Source organism: Leuciscus leuciscus (assembly GCF_965113295.1).
Source record: "Leuciscus leuciscus genome assembly, chromosome: 9".
Taxonomy (NCBI): Eukaryota; Metazoa; Chordata; class Actinopteri; order Cypriniformes; family Leuciscidae; genus Leuciscus; species Leuciscus leuciscus.
The window spans coordinates 7,509,765-7,526,113 of record NC_138733.1 but is presented as its reverse complement, the minus strand read 5'-3'; the positions used below and the strand labels follow the sequence as shown (position 1 = coordinate 7,526,113).

Here is a 16,349-nt window from a genome sequence, read left to right as displayed (position 1 = left end):
TCTTATAGTTGGTAATTGTCTGCAGACCCTGCCAGACACCCTTAATGTCATGGACTTGGAGCTTATTTTCAAGTTTCACTCTGTGAGTGGCTTTAGCTGTTTTAATAGCCTTTTTGAGTTGGTATTTGAGGAGTCTGTATAGTGCTTTATCATCACATCTGAATGCAGCGTTTTTTTCCCTACTTGTTAAGCCAAGGCTTGTTGTTGCTGTAACTGATGACAGTTTTGATGGGAATACACACAGACTCACAAAAAATGTATATAAGACATTACAGTATCAGTGAAAGTGTCAATATCATCATGCTCAAAAACACTCCAGTCTGTGACATCAAAACAGTATTGTAACATGTCTATGGCCGGGGGAGAATACCACCTAACCCTCTTTTTCACTGGTTTAGTTGTTTTTAGTTTCTGGCGGTATTTAGGGACAAGTAATATAGTGTTGTGATCAGACTCACCAATCGGGGCTGATTAGAGCTTGATATGCTTCTGGAATGGGAGTAACACTGGTCCAAAGTTTTATCCAGCCTGGTAGGAATATGAATCTGAGGCTTGTATCTTGGAAGAGCTTTCTTCATAGATACATGGTTAAAGTCACCCAGCAACAGGATTACAGAATCCGGGTTGGAGTTTTCCATGGCGAAGATGTGATCGGCCAGTTCCTGTGTCGCTGACGTCATCGCAGCGCTCGGTGGAATGTAAACAACACACACTGGCCCTCATTTATCATTCTTGCGTAGAAATGGGCGTATATGTTGGCGTAAGATTATGCTTACACTCCTCTCACCGCCTGATTTATGAAGCTGTGCGTACCTTTGAAATCCAGGTGTACGCAATACCTGCCCTTGATAAATGCCGCGGCTGAAAACGATCGTCATTAGAATAACACGCCCCTATATATTCAAGTCTCCGCTTCCCCCACGCCCTCATTTTACGCCATGGACACACGGAAGACGGCAAAGAAGAGAAACTTGGATGAGCAAATGACCCATCACAATGCATTATTTTACAGCACGTGTTTTAAAACGATTAGCATTTAATTTCGTATCACGTCACATGTATTGGGGTGTACAATAGTGATGATGATGTGATGTGGAGTACCATTCATTCACATTAATATAATTGCATGACAATTTGTAAAATTCTTATTCTTATTATTATGATTTTTATTATTAATGACGCTTATTGTTATTTAGAAGAAGAATGTCGTTATTATTATTATTATTTGTATTATTATTATTATTATTATTTAAAAGAAGAAGAATGTCATTTTTATTATTTTGTCAGTCTGAATTATTTTTTGGTCATTGAAAGCCTTTCATTACTGAACAAAAAAAAGAGGTATACTTTGCCTGGAGTGTTATAAAGTTGTGGATGGTTGTCTTTTTTAAAAAGTCTTTTGTCTTTTATTTTTCGTGTTCGCATTTATGAGGAAAAAACAATGTTACGTGACAGTTATCCATAACGGATGCGACCGCTCTGAAAGCGGCATGCTTTAAAACTTTCACAGAGACCTCAAACAGAAAGCACAAAGCCTTTCTTTAAAGCGAATTTCGTTCTGCATTAATTGTATCTTAATTTTAATCAGTGTTTCATTATCCAATTTTCTGGATTTAATAAATCAAAAGTAAATAGCAGAGATAATCACAACACGGAGGCGCCAGCGCCTGAACTGGAGCTAACGCTATCATCCATGAACCGAAACTCAACGTATAAGGTAGCCTAACGTTACTCGTCTCACACACCTACAAAAAATAGAAATATATCTATTATCTACAGAAATCTCTACTTTTAAACAGAACCATTCAAAACAAAATAAAACGATGTAATCCGTATGAAATGTGCCTATTTCTCTCCGGCGCGTTCACTACTGCGAAGATCGCAAGTCAGACTTAATCTTTGCAGCCGACACAGAAAACCAAATGTTTTTATTGGTTTATTAAGTACAAACAGGCGAGTTATGAAAAATTGAGTGTGAGGGATTTGTTCACTTCACACAAAAAGATCTTGGAATGAGATGGCTAACTGTAGTAGCGTTCAGTCCACTGTCTATAATAGCCTAATTTAGACACTTTTTTTTTTAACCCGACTACCTACAACTTTAATCGGTTAACGTTGATACGGTCAACCATCGGTCAAACGGTCATCGGTTAACATCCCTATGTTGTTGTTTTTTTTTACAGTGGGTCATAATATATCATATCTTTTAGTTTGTCAGTGCGTTTTGTGGTGTTAGGAATTGTTTTTCTGCGCATTTCCACACTAACTCAAAACGTGCGTACATGTACACCACCTCCTGAGCTGGCGTAGGATTTGAGCGTGCCGTACGCCAACGTCCATATTGCTAAATCTCAAAGTCACCGTGGTTTTGGGTGTACGCCAGGTGTACGCTGGAAATTTGGTGTACGCACTTTTGATAAATGAGGGCCAGTATGACGGAGATTTCTCTCGGTGAGTAAAAGGGGATGCATTTAACTGTGAGATATTTCAAGTCCGGCGAACAGTTGTGTGATAGAGTTTTGGTGTACACACACCAGTTTCGGTTAATATAAATACAAACACCGCCGCCACGCTGCTAAAGGGATTAGCTGGTGCGATCTGCGCGATGAAAGGTGACAAGATTTCACTTCATTTCACACTCGACAAGATGAAGAAAACCTACACGACCACCGAAGCAGTGGACTACGTTACTGAACCAAGTGAATAATAATATACCTGGACAAGGTATGTGCTATTAGCAACAGTAACTCACACATTTATTTTATATACACATCTTTATGTGGTTTTCTAAAATATAGGCATAGTACCAAGTTTATCATGCATTTTTTTCTCTTGTATTTTTTTTTCTCTTATAACTTGGGCCAAAAAAATAGATACATGTTATTCATTTTTCCTTGATCTTTTTTTTATTTTGCAGGTTGTTGGCGCATACAGCTGCAAGAGGAAGACAAGTCGGTGGCCGATGGCGCTCTTCTACAATCTAATAGATGTCTCTGTTTCAACGCCTTTGTCCTGTGGGTGGCTGTTGACCCTTCCTGGAACCAGGAGAAAACCTTCAAAAGGAGGCTGTTCCTGGAGGAGCTGGGGAGGATGCTGGTGTATCCCCAGATGGAGAGGAGAGAGCGCCTCCCCCGCACACCAGCCGCAGCAGCCATGGTGCAATCACAGCGGAGAGCAGAACATTCAGAGGCAAGTGGGGCTGTAGACACCCATGACAAGAGGAGGAGGGGGTGCAGTTTCTGCACTAACAAAAAAAGAAAAATCTCCACCACCTGCTCAAAATGTGGCATTTACATCTGTAAGGAGCATGCATTGCAATTCTGCAGCTCCTGCAAATGAGCTGAACAATGACCCCATTTTGTTTTGAAGTTTTTGATATGTTTGATATGTTTATAGAATTTAGAAAAATAAAAATTCATGTTCATGGTGATCTTGTAGTTTTTCTTTCTTTCTAGAGCAAATTTTGATGTGTAGGGAGACAGGCACAGGTTACAGTCACCTAGTAGGGATCAGGAAAAAGTTTGCAATACTGCAGATGTTTGCAGTATGTCAATTATATGAAAAATGGTACCAACAGGTGGAAAACAGTAAAAAGTTAATATTTTACCCCAAGGCTTGGTAATGACAGGGTATTTGAATAGAAATTATGATTTTATGATATTATGACAGTGGGTTCAAAAATAGATATTTTAATGGGTTTAGATAGGATCAAATTCGTCCTTAACGCGATATGTGTGATTATTATTTTTTTAAATCTGACATAGCACAAAAAATAAAAATGCACCAAAAATAATGTTGCTGCTAATCTTTGACATATTCAAGACTGTGATAATCCAAAGCCAAGGTTTTCACTTTGCATTTAGCATATGGAAAATAAAAAAATGTTGTGTTTTTTCCTCTTATACACTCTCAGAAAAAAAGGTACACGGTGGTACAAATAATGTTCCTCAAAGAACAGTTTTGTACCTTTTCAATAATAGTACCTTTAATGGTACAGGAAAGACCACTGAAGATACTGTTTTGTACCTGTTAAGGTACAATTTAAATTAAGGTACATAATTGTTCTCACATCAAGGGTACAGTTATGGGCCAAATTACTGTTTCATTCATGATTGGTTGCTGTGTTGAGTATTTGGCATAGCAACAAGACACTGATTGGTCGAAATCGCTTCAGCCACGAAATTTTCCGAACTGACAGCGGGAAGCAGGCTAACACAACTGCAGCGCGGTCGAGAGTTTATTTTATCAAACTTGAAGACGAAATTTAAAGGTGAGTTCTGATAATTTATGAATATATTTAGTTCACAATTCTAAAATATAAATGTTTCAGCCACTTAACGTTAATTTAGCGAGTTAAATTAGCTTTGCTCCAAATGCTTTTTAGCCATTTGACTTGTATAACGTTACACTTTTTATTTTTTTTAATGCAATTATTGACTAAGTTAGTATTAAGTCATCACGTGTACAATATATGGCGTTTGTTCTCCATTATCCACTATAACTGTTAAATGTTAACTTTGCTATTAGGCAACATGAAACTGATTGCCCAAGGTTGCTGCAGCCGTTACTACATTTTCAAATAGACCGGAGAGCGGGAACTTCGGGAAGCAGATTACGAGCACGAGCACCACCACAAGCCATGGCTTCGCCCTCTTTATCGTCAGAAGTACTTTAGCTGGACTCGAATTATAAGACGAATAGAAGAGGAAATTTAAAGGTGGGTTTTATGTTTAACCAAATAAAAATGTATAAAACGTTACAGCTAACGTTACTCAACATGATAATAGCGAGTGTAACGTTAAATAGCTTAACTTAATTGTACGAATCCAGTCAGTGATATTAGTCGTCTGCAAATATATTTTAAAGCAATTGAGTTTCTGTGTCGTAAGTTCACATTTAATACATTATTGTTGTAAATGAATGCTCAAGCAGAGGTGCCATGCTGGTGTACTTTACATTAGTCCACAATACTGTATGCGGTTTTGGAACAACGTGATTGAACGCAAACGAACAGTGCGCAGATAAAATCACTCGTTCTGTGTTTAAATGAATGCGATTAACGTTACCTGATTCTGTCCTAAGTCATATACATGTCATATACATTCATTTTATCATAGACCTTTGTTGAAACTCATGTGTCTTTGATTTTTAGATCATGATGGGGTAAACTGTCAGTGCTGGTCTCACTGATCACACATCTGAAAGTCTTCCTGCGTCCTCAGCTGTGAGGCAAGTATGTATGAGTTATTTGAGTTTCTTAATCTTATGATATTCTTTTTTCTGATGAGGTTGAATTTATTTTTCTAAGACAAAATGTTTGCCATAATGACAGAGTGATGTCAATCTTGATAAAGCACAGTAACTGCACTTCAAATTAATTCTGAAAGATTTCTGTCACTTAACTGAAAGTATATTCACCTAAAACTCTGACATTCACAAAGTATAGTAGCATACAGGTACCAAATGTCAATATGAAATGTAACATGCAAAATGGCAATGCAATGTGTAAAATGGCAATGCATTTCTGTATTTATATTTACATTTTCTATATGATATGTGCAACATCATTCTGGAACAAAACAAATATTCAAAATCAATAATATAATAATTTGCATTACTACACTAGCTTTAACATAAAATTAAAACATACATTTGAAAATTGTATATGTTCAAAAAAAATAAATAAGATGTATTACAGAAATTAGATGTTTAAAATGTTCAAGCAAATATTATAGCAAAATTATAATTTAGGTTATTTTTCCTAGTTGCTTTTACACTCAAAGTTAAGGCACTTGATGCAATGATCGTCTCGGAATCCTTTTTTTAAATCCAGATTGAATTTTGCCACGTTCATCGCGAGTATTTAATAAAAATGCAATCATAAGTGTCTTAACTGTGAGTGTAAATGCAATTAAGAAAAATAGCATTTAAATTATCATTTTGCTACAATTTTAGGTTGAACATGTTAAAGGGTTAGTTCACCCAAAAATGAAAATTCTTTCATCAATTACGAGCTTTCTGACCCCCCATAGACAGCTAAGCAACTACCACTTTGATGCTTTAAAAAGTTCCTAAAGTGATTGTAAAACTAATCCATATGAATTGAGTGTTTTAGTCTAAATTTTGTGCTTCCTTTATGATGAACAGGTTGAATTTAGGCTTTTATTCATCAATTCACATCAGATACGGTAAACGGAAGCTCTAGCATGTTCGCTTGACATGCGAAAACAAATGAGGTTTATTCTCGTGTGTTGCGCAGCACGTCTGAGAAAGAGGTTTGTTCTCACGTGTCAAGCATGTTCGGTTGAGCTTCTGAAATCTGTTCATCATATAAAGCGATCATGTCTCTTCAGAAAATTTGAACTACGGTAAACTGCTCGATTCAAATGGATTGGTCTTACGATCTCTTTATGAACTTTTTGAAGCATCAAAGTTTTAGTTGCATGGACTGTCAATGGGGGGACAGAAAGCTCTCAGATTCCATTAAAAAGATCTTCATTTGTGTTCCAAAGATGAATGAAAGTCTTACAGGTTTGGAACAACATGAGAGTGAATAATTAATGACAGTTTTTTTAAATTTTGGGTGAATTATGCCTTTAAACATCTCTAATCATTTTTGTAATATGTTTAAATTATATGTTAAAACAAGTGTAGGAGATGGCTAATTTAATTATATTATTGAATTTGAATTGTCACTTTGCCCCAAACATTGCACATATGGTATGGAAAATGTAAATTTAAATAAGAAATACATTGCCATTTTATATATTACATTGCCATTTTGCATATTAAATTTCAAAATGTCTTTTGATACCTGTATGCTACCATAATAAAGAGATCGTAAAATAATTTGAATCGAGCAGTTTAGTCCAAGTTTTTCTGTAGAGATACGATAATTTTATATGATGAACAGATTTAATTTAGGCTTTTATTCACATATAAATATTCATCAATTCACACATCAGTTGCAGTAAATGGAAGCTTAAGCATGTTTGCTAGACGTGCGAAAACCGTGGATGTTCATTCTCGTGTGTTTTGCAGCACGTTTGAGCTTCCGCAAGAACCATTGAGGTTTGTTCTCGCTTGTCAAAGCAAGTGCGGTTGAGCTTCTGTTTGTTCAATGTTTAAATGTGAATAAAATCCTAAATTGAATCTGTTTATTATACTAAGCGGTAGTCTCTTCAGACATTTTTTACTAAACTTCTCAATTCAAATGGATTAGTTTAACATTTTACTTTTCTGGGTATTTTATATGAAGCTTTAAATGAATAATTTAAAACTTTGTGGAAAATGTAAACATGCAGAAAGTTTTTTTTTTGTGTGTGAAACTTGTTTTCTTATCTGCATTTCAGTTATTCCAGAAAATGGACCGAATGCATGCTGTGGTTGATTTAAGGTGTTTCCAGGATTTCTTAAAGGTATAGTTCAGCAAAAAAATGTTATTCTGTCATTAATTATACACCCTCATGTCATTCCAAACCTGTAAGACCATCGTTTATCATCGTTTATCTTCGGAACACAAATGAAGATATTTTTGATGAACTCCAAGAGCTTTCTGTTCCTCCATTGGTAGCCTACGCAACTAATACATTCAAGCCCCAGAAACGTAGTAAAGACACCATTAAACTAATCCAAGTGACTCCAGTGGTTTAACCTCAATTTTATGAAGCGATGCAAGTGCTTTGTTTTGCCAAAAAAACATAATTTACCTCTATATTTACAAAATAATATTATCTAAAGCACATTCACGGAACAACACCCGGTCTTGAGTCAACACAATACACATGCGTCGTAGTGCTCACCCTACTGGATTGAAGGTCAGTATTTTCGTAAATAAAGTGGTAAATTGTGTTTTTTGCTAAAACAAAGCACCTGCATTGCTTTATAAAATTGGTTAAACCACTGAAGTCACATGGATTACTTCAATGATGTCTTTCCTATCGTTCTGGGCCTTGAATGTGTTACAGTAGTTGCATTGCTCCCAATGGAAGGACAGAAAGCTCTCAGAATTTAATTAAAAATATCTTCATTTGAGTTCCGAAGATGAACAAAGGTCTTATAGGTGTGAAATGACATGAGGGTGAATAATTAACTAAATAATTTTCATTTTTGGGTGAACTAACCCTTTAAGTAAAATTGTCCAATGTGTTGAGGTTGTCTAAGCTGAAATCTGTTATAGAAGCACATTACATGGATGCCAAACGATATGTTGCAGGATTTCTTTTTCTTTTTCTTCTTTTGCTCTCAACGAAGGCGGTCGCATTTTCTTACCCTCCTCTCCCTTATCTCCCCTGCTTTGCTTCTCTCGTCTCGTCTAGTCTACTTGTACTTTGAGAGACTCTCTCCGCACTGTTCTCCAAACTAAGAAATTATGGATTTGATCAACTGGTCTCTCAACGCAATTGACACCATCTTCTCGACGAGAAGCTTGGGTTCGGGGGAACCTGACTGCCCTGCCGGAACGTTCGCAGCTGGCTACACGATGGACGCGTGGGAGAGGTGGCGGGTCGTGTGTCTGGCGGCTCTTTCCGTGGAGGACATTGAAGACATCTACCTATTCGGAACCATGATAACAGGTTTTCTGCTGTTTGGATTAGGCATTGCCCTGGTTTATCGAGGAATTAAGAAGACGGTGACAGCTGTCCAAAACCCCATAAGGCTGCCCGTTATGATTGAAGCAGTGGGCAGAGCTGTCAGCACTCAGACTGTGACTTTGGTGACTTTGAACCAAAATATGGATAACATCTTGGAGAAGCTTACAGCTTTGCAAAGGCAAATGGATCGTTTCGGAGACCAAAATGGACCAGGGGCTGCGTAAATTGGAATGCAGCTACTCGTCCCAAGACCAAACAACCCCAATCTTATCTGCTTTCGGCCCCCCTCAACCAGCACTGGCCTTGGCCGAGGCTGCTGCTGGAACTAAAACTCCCCCCGTGGAGCACTGCAGCGTGACGCTCTTGCGTTCCTTCCCCCACTCCCCACTGACACCTGCTGATTGTTGACTCTGTCTGGGACCTGATCAAGGCTGTCTCCATAGCAATTGCTGTGTCGCAATGACATCCTGCGGACTGAGGCTAGATTAGGATGCCAGACGCAGCGGCTTTCCAGGCCTACACATACACGCACTACATATATACAGATATGCAATCACCACCCCATACCCCCATCCCTCGCCTTCGACGCTACATACCACCAGTCTGGCAGGCGGGTCCGACCAGCGCCGAAGAATGGCTGCAGGAACCGGATGGCTGCTTGTTTGTGCTGGGTTACCTCCATCCCCAACTACCCTCCCTTGTTGCAAGTCTTGTGTGTCATGTTGTGTACTGATTATGTGCCAATGTTGCTGAGGTGTTTTTTACTGTTCCCAAACTGGACTCCTTACAGGAGCGTAGTCTGGGGGTGGCCTTTTTTTTCTCCTCACCTCTCCTCATGTTATGCTGTATTCTTTCCTAAAATGCTCTGTCTTCCTGTCCTGTCTACCCCCTTGTCATATTGTATGTATGTTTGTATGGACAGGTTGATGGCGGAATTTCGCTGGTACTTGTGACTAGTGACCAATAAAGCTATTCATTCAATTCAATTCAATTATAGTTCACCCAAAAAATGAAACAGTCAATGGGGCCCCATTGACTTCCATAGTATGAAAATAGTATGAAAAATATTCTATGGAAGTTAATGGGGCCCCATCAATTGTTTCATTTTCAATTCTCAAAATATCTTCTTTTTTGTTCAAGTAAACAGATTTGGAACAACTTGAGGGCGAGTACATTTTCAGTTCTAGGTGAACTATCCCTTTAAGTCTAGAGGTCAAATTTGAGCTTGTCATTGGGAGTATAAATTTAATACATTTACGTCTGTCTTTTCTAATATTGATTCTTCATTATGTTCAGGAAGAACCGGCTACATCTCAACCCACTGTGCAGATCTTGGGAACTTCTTGACTGGATGTGTCTTCAGTGAGAGGAGAATCTTCAGCAGTGTAAAAATGGAGGGATCTGAAATTGCTGAGCAGTTCGGGTGGAGGATGGTGTTTTTAAAAAAAAAAAGTTAAATAAATGCAAGGGTATTGTGTGAAAAGTGGTGGGGGGGGGGGGAACAAGTCTAGCTTTGTTGTAGATGAGAAAATATATTTTATGTACTGTAACATTTTAGTGTAATTGCATTTTAAATTCTTTCAAATCTTTTTAAAGAAGTGATATTCTGTTAATTTTGCTAAGTCTTTATTGTATTGTGAAGTCTTTGATGTATTTACACAAAGAAATACTTTACTGTAAGTTGGAATGAAAGTATTCAAAGGTTCATATGTATTTGATATGTATTTACAGAAATGATTAAATTGATGCCTTTTGGATTCAGTTGTTGAATGTGTATGTTATTCAATAGAAAAATAGCCTTTAATAGTTCTAGTAGGAACAAATTTGACACAGTTAAGGTACAAAGGGGCTTGTCACTGGGGTGGTACCTTAAAGGATCAAATTTGTACTTTTGATAAAGGTACAATATTGTACCAACAAGTTTTAAAAAACAAAAGGTACATTTTGGTTGCCCATGGTACAAATCATGTCCTTTAAGGTACAAACTGGAATGGAACAAATTTGTTCCTCTATATTAAGGTACAATTTTGTACCAGTAAAAGGTACCGCCCCAGTGACAAGGGTTTGTACCTTCTTTGGTACAAAATTGTACCTTTTTTTCTGAGAGTGTACAAAATGATGGTATCGTCACCAAAACTGGAATTTAAAGGGTTAAAATCCTGAAATTAAATAAATATTTGGTAGTTATGATGAGGACTGATGCTGGTTAAAAGATTTAACTCAGTAAAAGTGGAAAATAATAATAATATATAATATTTTAGGCAGTGTTTAACATGTGACCATTTTTGGTCCTTAACCTTTGGTCCATTTATGGTCCTTTGGTCCTTTTGGTGGTTGAGGAGATCCCCCCCTTCTATGTAAAGCGCTTTGAGTGCAGAGAAAAGCGCTATATAAATGTAATGAATTATTATTATTATTATTATTATTATTAACGCGCTATGTATGATTTATTTTATTTTAAATCTGACATAACACAAAAACTAAAAATGTGTAAAAATCAATGTTGCTGCTAATCATGGACATATACCAGGCTGTGATAATTCCCTCCCAAGAAATCCACCCAGCATGTAGTACACAATTGTGTTTTTTTCCCAATTGTTTTTATGTTTTTTCCATCGATAAAAACAGTGGCATGTAAACAAATGGCATTTAAGGGGTTAAAATTCTGAAAATTAAATAAATGTTTGGTAGTTATTTTCAGGACTGATGTTGGTTAAAATATTTAACTCAGTGAAAGTGATTTTTTTTTTTATAATATATAATAGTTTTTTGGCAGTGTTTAGAGTGGACATTTTTGTCCCTTAATGCACTCAACGTCGTAAAATATATAATAAGGCATAAAGGTTAAACAGTAAACCTCTACTGTGCAACACAGATGAGTTAAATAAATACAGGAGAAATCAAGACATTTCTTACACAATGACTATTGGTATACTAATAATTTTAACCTTAGCAAAAACTGTTAAAAACTTACGGCCCTGATGTTTGTCCATTGACACAGATCAGGAGGAAAGAGAGCAGAAGGAGCCCTTTCCAACAGCAGCCAATATTCAGAGCCATGATGACGAGCGATCATCCACGGCATGAGATGAACTGGACCGTCTCTTTTAAAGGGACTCTCATGCTAAAGGAGGTCCTTCAAAACATGTGTATTGATCATCTGATTAATGATTCAACCATGTAGGCAGTGCAGTTCAAAAACATGTGCTAAATTAGATCTACTAAAGCCTTAAAAATACATTTGTGGCAAATATTAAGAATAAGTCTGGCATGCAGTAAAATAGTCAATAGTTTATAAAAAATTAAAAAACTAAAATAGTTTATATAGCAATTTTTACAATACAGTTTGTTTCAAAGCAGCTTTACAGTGATAACATGAAAATAATGCAACAATGTTTGTTTCGGCTGTACAGCAGTTTTAGAAGAAAATAGCGTCACAGTCCAGTTTAAGTAAGTTCAGTGATGGTTCATTTTTGTTGTAAAAAGTTATTAATTTAGGTAATTTATCCAATGGAAAACCGATGGACTAGTCTGGGTTTGGCGGTTGCCAGGAGAACAGTACTCGCCTGACTGCATTGTGCCAAGTCTAAAGTTTGGTGGAGGGGGGATAATGGTGTGGGGTTGTTTTTCAGGGGTTGGGATTGACCCCTTAGTTCCAGTGAAAGTAGCTCTTAATGCTTCAGCATACCAAGACATTTTGGACAATTTAATGCTCCCAACTTTGTGGGAACAGTTTAGGGATGGCCCCTTCCTGTTCCTGACTGCGCACCAGTGCACAAAGCAAGGCCCATAAAGACATGGATGAGCGAGTTTAGTGTGGAGGAACATGACTGGCTTGCACAGAGTCCTGACCTCATCCCAATAGAACACCTTTGGGATGAATTAGAGCGGAGAGTGCGAGCCAGGCCTTCTCGTCCAACATCAGTGCCTGACCTCACAAATGCGCTTCTAGAAGAATGGTCAAAAATTCCCATAAGCACACTCCTTAACCTTGTGGAAAGCCTTCCCATAAGAGTTGAAGCTGCAAAGGGTGGGCCAACTCCATATTAAACCCTACGGATTAAGAATGGGATGTCATTAAAGTTCATGTGCATGTAAAGGCAGACGTCCCAAAACTTTTGCCAATATAGTGTATCTTCTGTACAAACTATACACAGAAAAAAACAGGCAACTGACCTGTGTCCTGAAACCAATCAATACTGAAATCAAGGGTCAACAATCCCCTACACCCACTCAGTGAGAGTGAGAGAGTTACAGTAAATGTTTGTTTATATTTGCAAACCCCTCGACCCCTTCCTAATATGGTGTCTGAAAAGATTGTATCATTAAAATAAGTAAGTCAAGTAAATATTTTTGATGAGCAATTAAACAATACATATATTTACTTGAGACCCTACACCATGATGAAGATTTACCATGTTTGTTTTTCTGCCTGTTGTTTGTAACATTGTAGACTTCCCGATATATTATTGTGAGTTCTTTTGGTTTTTAGGAATAATAGTATGTCTTGTACTGGCTGTGATGGGATGAGTGAAGTTTCTGACTTCTCAATGACTTTGGTTAAAGTGATTTGTCATTGATATTTGTTTGTTTTTCGAAAATGTGGTTGTTGTTGGCTGATCCAGTTCAATTAATAATGACAATTAATGGAGACAAAATAAATATTCTACAGCTTGAGGACATACAATGGATATAAAGTGCCCTCTTAACAAGCTGAAAGAACTTGATTATAGAATTCTTCATAATTACTGTAACTGTAACTCTTTTCTTACTAATTTCAAGACATCTCTTCCAGTAGCGCGGGAAGGGGGGTGCTGCGGGGGCTGCAGCCCCCTCGTCATAGCATCAGCACCCCCAAGTGGGGGGCTGTGGACTAACATAATATTGTACTTTAAAAACGTGAAATAAAAATAAATAAATGGAATGCGGTAACTAACTCTCTTATGCCTAATGTAGTGAGTGTTCACGCTACGGAGAAAATGAAATAAAGTTTGAATTTGTCATGCTTTGTTCCGGTCAGAGCTCGCGAGCGTAGAGCGCATTTCTGAATATTCCGCTCCCTCGCTCATTCCGCTCAGGGTCGCTCGCTCAACCCAGAATGGCCTGCTGGTTCGAAAATATGTGGAATAAGGGCTGCCTCCGACTAAAGTTTTTTTCTAGTCGACTAGTAGTTGTTCATTTAAGCCATTAGTGGACAAATCGCCCCTTTATATTAATTTTATTACTTAAATAGGCTATATACAGGATAATGAGCGTGCACATAATATAGCCGCACTCAAGCGCACGGCCGCACGCATAAAGATTGCCACAAAGAACCGGCAAAAGTATGAATGTGTCAAAAATAGCAAGGAGACATTTAATTGTTTTGCAAAGATGAAGTTGACAATGTGGACTCGCCATGAACGCCAGAGAGAAATGCATGTGAAATGCACATTTCATATGGATTACATAATCAGAGAGTAGCCTATTTCTTTTGGTTTTAAATTTTTTCGTTTAAAAGTAGACATTTCAAGCTTTCTATAATAGATAGCTTATATTTCTCAAATCTGTGAGGCACAAGCTGAGTTTCGGCGCCCTCCAGTTCACGTGCAATGCAAGTGATCGTGCTGGCGCCTTATTACATTGTCTGCTATATATTTGCTTCTTATTTATTAAATACAGGCAATTGGTTGATAAAACATTGATCAAAATTAAGATACAATTTATACAAAACGAAAATCTTTTAGAAATAGTCTTTCTACAAATCAAAACTCAATGAAGTGGTAAAAATCATGTCTTACTCCATGTCTCCAGCATCTCATGATGTATCTTTATCTTTCTCATGCTGCATATGCTCACTTTCATAATCAACATTGATTAAATAAAAAATAACATTAGCCTATAATATTTAAACATAAATATGAAACTATATGTTTTCTTTAATGGCTACAACACACAGTACAGAGAAATTTCATGTCTTGTCGTCAGCCACAACATAATGACGTCACATATTTTCCAGCCCCCCTCGCATGAAACAGCTTCCAGCGCACCTGATCTCTTCACATTCTGAAACTAAACTTGAAACAATATCTCACTTGTTTTTTGAACGAGATTATGCAAAAAAGTATCTTGGCTTATTTTCTCAGCTTAAAACAATTTTTTTTTTTTTTTTTTGAAACAACAAATGTACTGTTTTTGATTTGGAATTTAGGAATTTAAAGATTAGCATGGCAAAATAAGGGATATCCATTCACGTATATATAATAAGGGATATCCAGAGACACATTATTTATTATAAATGATTCATAAAAATGATAAATTAATAATAACATTAAATAGGCTATAATCTATTAATTGTAATCAAGTGTGAAGCTCCATCCGCACTGACGGCAAATGTAAGGCGTTTGTCTTGTGTGAATACATGTGCTTGATGAGACGTTTCAGTGGGGCGACTGTAGTAAAGCTCATCCCACATTCAAAGCACACATGATCTCTCACTTTTCTTTTGCCGTTTACATTTTTACACCTGAATGTTTCACAGCAGTAAACAATGAAGAATGGACAATAAACTATTTGTTCCTCAGTATCTTCATGCTTTATTCTGGATGTTTCTGCTTGGATTTATCCTGTTATTTCTTCTCAGGACCATCTTCTTCTTTTAAGTTTTATGATAGTTTGTAAACCGCTTTAACTTGCATTTGTGCCACCTATTGGAGTGTAGTGTTGAGTTTGGTAAAAGGGAATCTTGTAATTCTGAACTGATTTTAATGTAAGTGCATTATATACTTTCAATTTCTACAAGGCATTATGTATGAGAATCTAAGGCATTACTGCATATTTAGACTTAAAATGTTACTTTCAGTGGGAAACCTGAGCCTGAGATGATGCACACAGCCTATCAATTCTGGCAGGAATGGATAAGAGACAAACACGAAGCTCCTGGTCCACTGTTCTCAGACTTTCTCTGTACTTATTCTTGATGTATGTCAGGCTAGAAAAACTCAGTTTGCACAAATAGGTTGTGGAAAAGGGCATCAGAACTGTAATGGCACTGTTTGCAACAGCTGGATATTCTTTCTCCACAGTTATCCAAAAACTGTCCAAAGCCATGTCTTGAAATTTCATTTTAAACTGTGGTCTTCCTTTCCAGTCCTGATGAACTCCAAGGATCAAGGACCCAGTCAAACTCAGCATAAGTCTCACCTGGAAAATAAAAGTTGAACCTCTCCTCTAGGACCTTCAGATGCTGGGCAATAAGCTCAGGGAGTTTGCTGTTTGAGTGTGCATTGCACAAGGGAAACATATCAAGTTGGCCCTGTTCAACAAAAAGAACGCCAGAGGGCGAGCTTGGACCCGAAGCCTCCCAATGTTTTCAGTATAAGTGAGAATATTTTCACCTTTGCCTTGCATTTATGTGTTCAGTTCATTAGGATGCTTAAAAACATTAGCGAGATATGCAAGTTTTGAACACCATTCCACGTCTGTAATTAACTCTGTATATTTAGAATTTTCCTGGTTAAGAACATTTTTTTAACTCTTCCCTCAGTTTGTAGAGTTGTGCCAATACCTTGCCTACCTCTTAATAATTGGTTAATGGGATTATTTATGACCTTGTGAGTGGGGAGTTCATTGTTTTAATATTTGAACTTTGTCCCAGTTATAAAGTTATGAGGGTTATTTTTGAGCTCTGACATCCGGTTGTGTCACATGCCAGTCCATCACATAGTGGGGGTTTTAGCACAGTGGAAGTGATAAAAAGAGATTTTATAATAATGA

The 16,349-nt window shown here is 37.2% G+C and overlaps 1 protein-coding gene and 1 long non-coding RNA gene across 7 annotated transcripts in view; one reads left to right on the top strand and one right to left on the bottom strand.

Annotated features, from left to right (window-relative positions):
• Nucleotides 1-11,712, bottom strand: part of LOC309506211 (alpha-2-macroglobulin-like) — a 55,181-nt gene extending 43,469 nt beyond the window's left edge. For all 3 annotated transcript variants that reach the window (XM_082179911.1, XM_082179912.1, XM_082179913.1), the window contains exon 1: nt 11,569-11,712. In XM_082179911.1, the coding sequence (XP_082036037.1) occupies nt 11,569-11,654 (86 nt within the window). In that variant the 5' untranslated portion in view covers nt 11,655-11,712. The remainder of the gene's footprint in view (nt 1-11,568) is intronic.
• LOC309506445 lies at nt 3,877-10,091 on the top strand. 4 transcript variants are annotated; one of them, XR_014208743.1, is made up of 4 exons: nt 3,877-4,717; nt 5,153-5,229; nt 7,353-7,418; nt 9,735-10,091. It is a non-coding gene; the product is annotated as an uncharacterized lncRNA (long non-coding RNA). The 4 variants fall into 4 exon arrangements; XR_014208744.1 differs by having other exon boundaries at nt 5,153-5,233; XR_014208745.1 differs by having other exon boundaries at nt 3,877-4,721; nt 9,891-10,091.
• Nucleotides 11,713-16,349: the final 4,637 nt, after the last annotated feature.